Source organism: Cyanistes caeruleus, chromosome 1, assembly GCF_971803275.1.
Source record: "Cyanistes caeruleus chromosome 1, bCyaCae1.hap1.1, whole genome shotgun sequence".
NCBI classification, from domain to species: Eukaryota; Metazoa; Chordata; class Aves; order Passeriformes; family Paridae; genus Cyanistes; species Cyanistes caeruleus.
The window spans coordinates 118,770,804-118,782,978 of NC_141701.1; the positions used below are offsets into that span (position 1 = coordinate 118,770,804).

At 38.2% G+C, this 12,175-nt stretch overlaps 1 protein-coding gene across 1 annotated transcript in view; it reads left to right on the plus strand.

Moving 5' to 3' along the window:
• Positions 1-12,175, plus strand: part of JAZF1 (JAZF zinc finger 1) — a 188,147-nt gene that overhangs the window by 98,592 nt on the left and 77,380 nt on the right. The window contains exon 2 of the mRNA XM_086852958.1: positions 5,898-5,970. Coding sequence (XP_086709084.1) covers positions 5,898-5,970 — 73 coding nt within the window. The remainder of the gene's footprint in view (positions 1-5,897; positions 5,971-12,175) is intronic.

Sequence of the window (12,175 nt, forward strand, 5' to 3'; positions counted from 1 at the left end):
AGCAATTTCCAGTAACATTGAATTTATCTATTTCTGGCTTTTTAAGCTACATCCACATAGGAACAATTGCAGACTTTTGAGGAAGCCAACAGAAATATTTGCCTTGGCATCATTAGTGAAGCGAGCTAGTTTCAAGGGAAGTGTATGTTTTAATTAACTGGCTGAGCTGACTTATATCAGCCAGTTTCAAGGCCAAGTTAAATACAAGGCAGGCACTCTGTGAACCTGCTGGTGGGCGAGCGGAACATGTGTATGGATGTTCTGGCAAAGTCAGGTTTGAGCCTGGAGAACCTCTGTGCTGGCAGTTTACCCCAGTGTGATCTTGCACAAAAAAGATGAGATTATCATTAACATCTCCAAGTGACTTGGGAGAGGCTTGTAAGTCCTCGGTCCGTGCAAACATGTGCTTTTAAAATCCTTTTCAGGGCCATTATTTTCATTACATTAAAAGCATTTTGTTACTCTTTTAGAGATAAATGGAAATGGAAATAAGATGCTTGGGTTGGCAAGAGGAGTTCTGCCTTTTTGCTTTTGTTGTAACTATTTGGTATAAAATTACATGACTTACAGAAGACATATTTTTCAAACTAATTCTTTCTAAGATATGGACATGTCTAAACCCTTCCCTCCAAAAAGTAGTATCTGCAACATCAGTGAATTGTCTTGTGCTTCTCATCTCACCAGAGGTTCAGTGGAGCTCACTGAGAGACCTCAGTTTGTTAGGCTGAAATTTGTTCCCTAATAATCACCCCCACACTCAATTAGCATAGAGCAAGCACCCTATGACGAAGATGGATAAAAGGATAATCATCAGCCGTTAAGAAGCTACTCAGGTTGTTGGTCTGTGAAATCTGCTGGAGGATTACAGCTACCAAAAAACTTTGACAATCCAGTCACTGCATTTGTAAGTGAGCAGGGATTCATATCTCCTTCTTTAGGCACCTGGACTTCTGTCAGTCTTGACCTCAACCTCTGCATTTGTTAGATGGTGGCAGGGTGGGCTAAAAACAGGACTGGCCAGTTCATACTCAAGATGTTGAAGAGCAGTATAATTTTTACCACCTTTAGGTCATCATTTTTCTTCTGAGACTATCTTTACCACTTTTCTAGTGGTAGTGACCTTTCCTGGTCCCCATAAGAAGAAAGCTTAAGGTTGTAAAATAATGCCACTGGAATTTCTTAGCATTTTGTAAGGTGAAAAGTGATCTTTCACAGTGATTTAAAACCAGGGCTCTTATGAAAGTGAAGCTGCTTCTGATAACTTTCTTATGTCTTGTAGGCTAAAAACTTACTGCTGCATTATATACAATGAAGATGTGGCATGTATTTTTGTGCAGAAATATTAATGAAGAACCAAGTTATATAATTAAAGATTGCACTTACACAGGATGTGTATGCCTTTGTTTATTACTTGTTCTCTTTAAGATATTTTGCCATATTAGGATTTTGCAGTGCTTCCAGGCTGCAAGTTATTTCTGTGCAGTGAGGTGATTTAGTAATCGTAGCATGCTTCTGTAGTCAGTGATTTATTTTGTTAGAACATACTCCACAGAAAATGCCTGGCTTTGTGTGAACAGTTCAAAGATGGCTTAGTGCAATTTATGGTCTCTCAGCCTTAATTATACACTCATACTACTTGTCTAGTTGTCCAGTATGAAAGGTTGTGGATGTGAGAAATTGGAGGGCTCTAATCCTGCAGATGACTGAGTAATTCTGTCTCTCTCATGGATGTTAGCATTCACACTTCAGTCTTTTAAACAGTGAGGTTCTGGGATGCAGAACAAAATTCTGATGTATAAGACAAGAATTGCTTTAATAATGTTTCATTAAAAAAAGGAAAAAAAAAAATGTAGCACCATAGTAAATGAGGAGGACATAGCTAAAAAATACAGCATTACAGAAATTCTTCCCTCTGTGGAATGAAATCAGTGCCACACGATGCTTATAAGAGACATGTAACGAGGGCAGCTAATGTACAGCGGGTGACAATTTGTTCTACCAGTATTAAAGTGTTACTGCAAAACCAATGAAACAGCGAGTCTTGGATAGCCCTTGTTAATTCAAGAAGTGAGAGTAACTAGTTAAAGTAATGTTAATCAATCGATCCCCTCAAGCTCTGGATGTTTTTCTTACAAGAAAGGGAACTCAGATCAGCCCTAAGTTATATTGCTTAAATATTCTCAAGAAGAAATTTGGCATCTGTGACTGTATAATCCATTATAGGTGTCTGATTGGAAACTATTTAGGCTACTTTTGGCTGACTTTGACCAGTCTATGTGAGTTTGAAGAACCATTGACTAAACTTGTCACATTATACAGGGCTATTTTTGTGAGACTGACAAGAAATTTTGGTCTCCCCTGCTCCTCGTTCCTGAGTCAGATTAAGGGAGAGCATTGGCTGATGCATAACATCCTGGTCAGTGGGGCAAAGACGTGTTCAAAGACATGCTTTGGGCAGCATGTGTGGCATTAGAAAACATTGCTAGTGTCTATATGAATGTGCTTAGGCGTGAGAAATGCAGAGTACTGGAAGTCCAGGCTTGAAGGTTCAGCATCAGGGAATACTGCTGCTTAAACTCACTGTAGAGATCTACTTGCTATTCCTTAAAAAAGAAAGGAAGAAAAAAAATTCACTAATTACTGGGGTTTTTTTGTATCAAGTCTGAGATAGTTGTGATCTTGTAGTTGTTAACAATGTATATTCGCTCTTCTCCAAAGAGCGCTAACTAATATCAGGAATGTAAGCAGAGACTGACTAAATTGGAAGTAAAATAAAATAAAGTGGGTGGAGGGGTCAGGCCAGGGCAGAAGGGAAGAGGGCAGTCCAGGGAATGAATTGCATCTATGTGCAGTCCTATGGTACAAGAGTGAACAAATGGTTCTAGACATCTCTGTGAAAGTTTTAACATGCTGTTATGTTGGGACATTTTAAGAGGGGAGCATACCAGTGAAAGCAGTAGAGAGTGATGGAGGGCAGGATATATAGGAAGAACTGGAGTTAGGAAGGGGCAGGAGAGAGGAAAGGCACTGTCTGAGGCTGGGCAGAGGAAGAGGGAATGGAGGCAGAAAGGAATGAACTGGTGGCATTTTTAGACACTGAGAAAAAAGCTGGTAGTGGTTACCCAAATGTGCATGTGCCTGGATAGCACAGCCATGCAGGTTTTAGGTGGATGTAGAGGGTGGATGCAGTGTGGTTTTCATGCCCCCCAACTGGGGAAGGACTGTGCCAGGGCCTCCTGGCTGCTGCCACCTGTGGCACAGCTGGTCTGGTTTCTCCTCTTTTCTCTTCTTCTCTGAGGGCCTTGCCATGGCCACAGAACAAGTTTCTCTGGTTTTTGGTTTTTTGGGTTTTTTTTTTTTAGTTTTTTGGGGGTTTTTTTGTATTATAGCTGAGGAAGAGAAATAAAACCTAGCAGTGTTATGTGTAGTTCTTGCTGCAGTGCAGAAGTGAATGCAGCATTCTCATGACTGGCAACCCGGCACCTGGTTGCAAGAGGAATAAAAATGCGTCAAGCATCCTAAGTGCTAACTTCATACAAGATTTTTTTACTGTGGCTTGGATTATTTTGTGGAATTGGTATATGCAGCATAATTGACTCTAAAAACATGTGAAGTCTGATACATGGAGGGGGAAGGGATATGTTGAATAGAATCTGCATTGTGTTACTTGTGTGTCAGGCAGCACCTTCTGATAGTCAGGAGTCTGCTTTCTCCAGGTGCCAGCAGGCAAATTGCTCTCTGCTTTGATAGCACACTCCTACAAAAGTTATGGGGCTTTTGCTTTTTGTCTTTGTATTTTCATCTTCAGCTGGTGTTATGGGGAGCCGCTGGCAAGCTGTGGGAAGTGCAGTGGACTCTCCATTAGAGCCTTTCCTTGTCCTCTCCCACAGATAGTGTGCAGCACTCTGATGTAAACCAGCCCCAATTTTGTCTCCTTCAGCCACAGAAACTGTTGTTTATAGGTGGAGGTTAATCCCATTTAAGAACTGGATTAGCAAAGACATAGTCATTTAACCACAGATGCCTGAACTTGGGTTGCAGCAGTTCTCAGATAGCCCTGGCTGGGATTAGTGCCCTGCAGACCTTCTGCATCGAGACAGTTTCATGGCAGGCCATGCACCACTGAGGTGTAAATCTAAGAGAGCTCATAATGACAGTTGTTGTATGCTTGGCCTGCTAAATGATGGTGGGTTTTATAGAAACGAAGGAAGGTAAAAGATCTTTGTTGTGTGAACCTAACTTCCTCAGAGAAGTGAATTAGACAGCATGGGAGATCACTGATGCTTTACTGTCTTTGGTTAGCTTCATATGGAGTGTGACGTGCTGGCAATTACTGCAGAATTTCCCCAGGCACCAGCAGGATCTGTTCCTCTTAAGAACAACAGGCTTGGGTTTGCTGATTGGATTGGCACTTGTACATTTATCCCTCTTCAGTGAACTTTCTTAGTTATTTATCTCTTCAGGGATATATTGATAAAGGCATGTTAGGAAATCCTGCAGCCTAAGCTGTGCAGGAGCAAGTGTAAGGAGAAAGATTAGGATCAGTCTGAGTTTAGAGAGGCAGGCAGGGGATTCCCTTCTTGAATAAAGACATTATCTGTTTCAGCAGTGGTTTAACAAATGCACCACCCCTCAAGCACCTTCCACATTCAATTCAGTTAAAAATCTTCCTTAAGGCATGGCAGCAGAGACAGATTTCAAAATAATTGTTTTAAACCCCACAAAAACCACCAAAAGCAACTGATCAAGTCAAACTAATGTGCTTATCAAGATAATGAGTTTTTAAACATTAACAATGCTTAAAAGCTGTAGGAGGAAGCAGAAACAATCCAAAATACAGGATTTGCTTGGAGTGCCCCACACCCCGCCCCCCTCACCAAACACAAAGTAGATGGTTCTCAGAAATAAAAGATGGATATCAGCAGTGCTGTGGGGAGCCATTTGGTAAAGGCAGTTTTTATTCTTGATAGTTAAAATGCAGAAGTTACACACAGAATTGGTTTTCAAGTAACGCATAAAACATGTTGTTAATGACTATGTAGTTATCTGCATAGGCAGGATGCACACTTCCCATTGGGAACTTTTGAAGACTCTTTATGCTCAGCTCCTAAAGGTGCCTGTCAACTATGCAGGGCAAATTTGTATTTGAAATTTTAATATAACCCTGGGTTTTGGTATAAGAAAATTGTCTAAACTGTGGACATACTCCCTTGGCTTTGGTTTCAGAAATTCCAACCAAAACTCCTTTGTTAGATAAAAGCACAGCTTAACTGCAAAGGACAATGGATACAGTGATTGAAAACATATTTTTTCCTCTGAGTGAGAAAGTTAGTGGTCGAGGGAGTTTGGATGTGTTTGCTTCAGGCCTTTTGGTGGGCAGTGCTCTGCCTGGCAAGCATTTTGCTTCAAGACCATTTTTGTATGACTTTTCTAATTCAGAGCTTCAGAAAATATGCTGTAGAGAAGGGAGAGAACAAAGCTCAGAGATGCAGAAGAAAAGTCTCAAGGCACAACAGAAGAGATCTAATCGCTCTTGAAGCATCTTAAAATGTTAAAATAGCTACATTAAAAAAGAAGCAGGCTTGAGCCATTGAACACCATAAATCATGGAAAGCGGTGAAAACTAATATTTATGAGGGGGATTGTGAAAGCTTGTGTGACAGTTGGGAATGACATCACTGTTGATGTTTCAAATTCTTGTGTAAAGCAATGCAACAGTGTGTTTATGAATGAATGAGCGAGTGACTGCGCTGTGCTAAGTGTACTCTATGGATAAGCTGGGTTGGGCTATTTTGGACCTCTTGTGTCCACTTAGAGGTTACTTCGCAGCATTCAGTCCCCTAATTTCAGTGTCAATACCGAAAGCTCAATTCTGTGTATGTATTTCTTTATTCCAGATACAGACCCACGTGTATTAGAGAAACAAGAACTTCAGCAGCCCACCTATGTTGCTCTAAGTTACATTAACAGGTAAGAGTGGTTATTTTTCAGGTATAACTGATCTTGGTTTGCATAGTATATATTCTCCCAAAATGGCATGCTTATGGATGCACTCTGTTTTGCATCATGGGATATGACACTATCAAAACACCTATTTTGAAAAACAGTTGAATTAAAATGTAACTAAATTTTTAATCACTTCTGCATAGGGCACAAGCAGCCCTTCATTGCACTTCTCAAATACTTAAGAATGAGGTTTTAGCTTTTTATGTTTTAGCTAAATCTCATGCCAAACAAGATAATTTTCTTGGCTTAGTTTTCCATTTCATTGTACTTCACACAAGTGAGTCAAGAAAGGTTTCACTTTTGATTTTAAAAAAGTTCTATCGGATAATAGTTCAATATATAAGTGCATTTTTTACAGAACTTCAGAAGCATTTCAACCACAATATATATATTTTAAAATCTTGCTTACCAGCCCTGTATAACCTATAACTTGAAAGCAATTAAGAAATTAAACAGTTTTAAAAGCACTTTTCTAAGTAACAGGGCCTCAGCTTTTCAGTTATTGACTGATGGTGGTACTGAAATCTCCAGGGTACTCCAGCATGGATTATTGCTTTTTATACATAGAAGACCAGTTTGCTTTTTAATTTTTTTTGTCTAGAGGATGAGATACAAACTTGTAACCCTGTAAGCCTGGAAGATTAACCCAAGATTTAGTTTGGCATAGACTGAGTTGATTCAAATTCTCATGGGTCACGCAAAACTTTTATTTCTAATTCTACTTCATTTTAAAAATGGGAAAAAGCGAAACAAAAGCAGAAACCAACATACTTCTAAAAACACAGAATACACTCTTTGACTTTCTATAACATTTGCTGTAGCAAAAAAGTGTCAGTGGGTGTGTGGGGGAAGAATACTTCAAAGTATGGAAGTAAGAAGTGGTGTTCACTTGGTGAAATGACTACATTTTCTCCACTACATGAGACTATGATGATTAAGAATAGCCAGCATTGACATGATTTCCTACTTGGCAAGTAACTCTTCTTCTTCCTGGAGACAGTCCGACTCTTAAAGCATATTTTGAAATTGGCCATGACCCTTTTTAACACTTAGTTCTGTTGATCTCATTTAATGTATAAAACTTTTTTTTTTCCAATGTGTAGGCTTGGTATGCTGTTGTGCATGATGATCTGTTTCCCTCTTTCCATCATATACTTGGGTGTTTTCGCTTTTTGCTTCTATGATTATTTTACTTAATGTGGGAGAGGGGGAAGGTTTTTTGGGTTTTTTTTTTAAATAGGGAAAAGCTGTTTTAAGACCACATACTTCAGACCATACATAAGACCATAGGACTTGTTTTAAGACAGTGGGACTTGATTGTCCAGTTTGGAATCAGACTACTTTTAAAGTAGTTTGAAAGTGATACCTCATCTAGATTTCATTATTTTTTGTACCCTTTAAACAGAGTTCTGTGGGACTGAGACAGTTTGACTTGCTACATATTTTGCCCAAACTTTCTTACTCTGTCATTTCTGAAAAATAATTCTGGAGAATCAAACTCTGTTGTTTGTATAGTAAAACTGAATCTGAATTGACTTGTGCTTGAACCAGCTGCTATTTAGTTGCTCTTTTAGTTGTATTTTATTTTTTTCCAAAGTATCTTTCATTGAACCACCTGCTCTATGCAACTCAAGCTCTTGAGGGAGCAGCAATATCCATTACAGTACAAGACATGCCTTTCTATTTCCCACTACATATGCCAGAACTGAGTTCTGCTTTGTTGTCCCAGGCTATGAACTCAGATTTTGTAGCCTAATACATGTCATAAACATGTTGCATACTGTTAGATATCAAACACCAGATACTGCTGCACTTTTTTTAAACCCATGCTTTTATGGCTTCCAAGTGGAACTGAACTTAGCTCAGTTCCTGCTGTGAGTTACAGACCTTAAAACAATCTTCCTCTGCAAGTTTGTATATTCAATATGTTCTGTGTGGGCCATACGGTCCCGTGGAGCCTGGGAAAATAGGGACATCTGATTCTCAGGGACTGCCAAAACTGTATGATAAAATGTACACTAAATATATGTTGTGGTAGAAAGATTAAATGGATGTGCTTCATGCTCTGCCCATTGCCCTGTTGTATGGTGGCTATTATGAGGTAAAACAAAACATAAATCTGGGTTGTCTGGCTTGAGAGCTGGGAGGATAAAGTATCAGTAAAACAGATAGTAGAGAGGGAAGGGTACTGGAGTCTCTGTTTACAACTTGAAACATACTCTTGTTTCCATTTCCCTTCTATCCCTGGTTATTTTCTCAGGCATATTATTACGGCAATACTGTTTGAGCTCTGAAGTTCTGAGACAGCCCTCAGACTGTGGATGTCTAAATCTATAAGGCTCCATCTATTTCTCTGCCAGAGATTTACTACCATTACAGCTTTCAGTAACTACACACAGATGCTGCTTCCATAGTGAGTGTGATCCTCATGTAGACAGATAACGTTCCTTTTAAAACTGGTGGACAAAATATAAATTATGGGTCATAATGGTTTGTTACCGCTACATCAAACACTTCCATCAGACACTGACTGAATTGCCACAAATCCCTTTCTCAGACAGTTTAGTGTAGCCTTAGTGCAGTCCCCAGTATTGATGGCTATTCCCTGCTTTCTTCTGGTTTGGTTTCTCAGAAGTCAGAATTGGAATCAATAAAAGACACACTACAGCCAAAGCAGATGCAGTTAATCTGTTTCCGTCCTATAAATACAGGAGAGGTTTGTCTGCAAGGAGTTCAATGGTGCTACTACAAGAATGGAATACTGGCTGTGATCTGTCAGGAGTAGTTGCAAATGAGAATTTGGGCCAACATCCTCCAGTACTTGCTAGAGGTATTTCCTTTGTAGATGGGTCAGGACACCTTTATATTTTGTATTGCATTGAAATGCAGTAGTTAGCCACAGTGATTAATGTTGCTCATACTGCTTCTTAAATGCAGGTTTTATAGCTACAAGTTAATAAACATGACTATGAATTTTGCTTGGTGCTTTATTGGAATCTGCATAGCATTGTTTGTGCCTCTGAGTGTGTTACTCTGGGTCTGTAGAGGTGATGATGGCTCTTGAGGTTGCTGTATTACCTGGCATTGCAGCATACAGCCAAGGCTTTTAGACTGGTGCAGTCTAATGGAGAGAGACTTCTCACTGTTCTAATATTTGAAAGGGTTTTTTTTATGTGGATACTGCTGGTTACCTGTTAATGAACAAAGCAGCTGTTTTGGGAATGTTTGGGCTTTTTAAAAAAAACAGAAAAATAAACATACCAATATCACTAGCACAAGTGAGAAGACAATAGAGGCATGCAAATAATTCCTTTGTCTGAAAAGGTCATATTAAAAAACGTTTATAATGAAAAAGCTTTTATTTCCCGACTTAGTGAATGAAAAATTCTTTACAATTAAGTTTTAATGGGGATATTTCAACTTTGAGATTGTGAGTACCAGAAATAAGAAAAAAGCATAAGTTATTGGAGTCAATTCCCTTCACCTTGAATATGAAGGATGGGAAGTACCATAGTAACTTGTATTATTGGAATATACATGAAATACATTTTTCTTAGATACAGTAATTACTTTGCTTAAAAAAATTTCATCCTGTTGGGAAAATGGTGAGCATCTTTCTCTGAAAGATAAAACTCTCTGCATCATACACCTGATAAACAGTAGATCAAGCTTCAAGTCTTTCTAATTATTTCAGGCACAATATTTCCACTTTGAAATTGTATCATTCATGGTATGTAACCGATTGAGACATTCTACCAATAAATAGATAAACCCCCTTAAAATTGATTTTTGATCTCAAAATAGTTAATTTGGTTTTTTGAATGAATAAGAAGCAATTTTTTTTTGAAAAAAGATATAACTAAGAGCTATCCAAACTTTTTTTGGTATAGCCTACACTGTCTTAAATCTCATGCCATGATTTAGAAACAGAAGGGTAGGGACAAGGCAGACTTTTCCATTTCAGGAATTCTATTGTAGATGAGTTTTTCTGCATGGGAACATATGAGCCCTTGAAGCTGTTAAAAGTATCGCTGTATCACCTGTTAAGACTTGCTACATTTTATAGTGCCTAGTACTACAATTCTTCCTCTTTGTCTTAAAATTTGACTTTTCCTTCCCGTAACACGATGCTGTCTCATTTGAATTGAATATCACAACTTTGTAAAAGTGCAGTGATTCCCTTGGATTGTTGGTTCTCATCACGCTGAAGGTGCATGCCAATGCTTCCAGTAGCTGCCGGCTTGAATGCATGTGACAGGATACAGAAAGAAAGGGATCAAAGTAACATGTCAATTGCCAGATAATATTTTTCTGTGTAAGCCTATTTTTAAATTAACAGTGACCAAGTAGATCATATGGTTTTATTCATGTAGCCATATCTTTATGCTCTGCTATTTGACTTGTTCTGGAGATGGAACAAGACAAACTTCAGATGATAATTCAAACAAGATGTGCAGAAATGAATGATAGTTAGGATAAGGGGAATGCCTTTTGGTTTGGAAGGATTTATGCAGATGGCTTTGTTTTCTCTTTCTCTCTTTACCAGTTTCAAGCCCAGCAAAGCTGAAGATTTATATGATGTACAGCTCTTCTATTTCATGTCAGCAGTAAAGATCAAAAAGCAGATTGGCACTTTAAGGAAAAGCCTTAATGCCATGCCTGGAAATAAAAATTATGTGGTGAACTTAAATGTAGGACTGAAAGAATGTGTCTTAGTTGTGGGGTTGATTTTTTGTTTTAATTGAGAAGGAATTAGCTTTCTTATGGTAATCTTTCTGTGAAAGACTCAGGATTTTTCCTTTCCTTTTATTTTCCACCCCATGAATTTCAAGTGAAAGAAGCATTGCCAAGTCAGCATCATTTCTTGCAAGTGAATTACCTTTGTGTAATTTAGTTACCAAGCACTAGAGTTGTCAGGAAAAGTCCTCAAGATTTTCAGGATTCTTGTGTCTGGTGGCATTTCTTCATCTTTTGTCAACGTGGCATGCCAAAATTGATGAAAAAAACATCTTCCTGGCACTGTTTGTCTTGGCCAGTTCTGTTTCAATTCCCAGCTTTCTGCATAGGTCTCTTGCACAAGTCGCTGCATTTAGGGAAAGGGAAGGCGAAATACTTTATTGTCACTTGCTTTAAAAAGGAAGGCATTTCATTTCTGTAATGTTTAAATTTGATCCTAAGCAATACTAATGTTCTCAGAATGACTGTGTGTTGGCTGCACAAAAAACCATATTCAGATATTTTGTTTTCAGCTGTGTGGGCTAATAAGGCTCTCAGTATCTATTTCTCTACGTCACACCACAGTAAGGTCCTAATTCTTACTAGACTCTGGCAATAATACATGTATGTGCATTCTTTATATTGAAATTACTTAACATGTTTGCAGAGCTATTTGGAAACACATTAATGTGCCCGGTTTCAGATCCTCTGCAGAAATAAGAACTTGTAGAAACTATTACGCTTTGATTTATGAGTGAAGAATAAGCAAAAATTTTACAATGGTGATTAGATTCACTTTTCAAGTACAATCTGAGTTAAAATGGCTGAAAATAGTGACTGTTCTTCCCGTCTCTACCATTTAGAAAAAATGTCTGACATACACAGCTGTTTGCCTCCTATCCTGGTAAGTTTATTTTCTTTAAATCACCATCAACAACAGCAGCAAAATATTACAGGAGAAATTACAGACTGAGTAAATAACTGCTTAGGAAAGGTTCATGCTGTCCAGTGTTTTGCTAAAAGCTTGTTGTGACAATCGTAGCTACATGTGATGACTTGCAGATTGGCAAACGTGCCATCCCTGGAATCCCAAGGCAGCCCAGACCAGCTGCTGGTAATTTTCATTGACTGTGGCCTGGTCTTTTTATGAACTTAAAATCTACTTATCACTGATGTTGTGTACAAAAGTACATGTGCTTCTTTGTCTAATTTAATTGATTTTTAAAAAGTAATAATATTGCATTGTAAAGCTACCTACTTAGATATGTTGCAAAAAAGCATGTTTAGGATTAGAAAGACTTAAAATTAGATTTTCAAATAATTGAAAATTATTGAATTTTTTTTTCCCCCTATGTTAGCTTTTAGTGATGTGAGCACATTGTTTATTCTAAGATCCATTCTAGTAGTGAATATCTCTATACTAACTTATTAATACTAACTTATTAAAATTCAA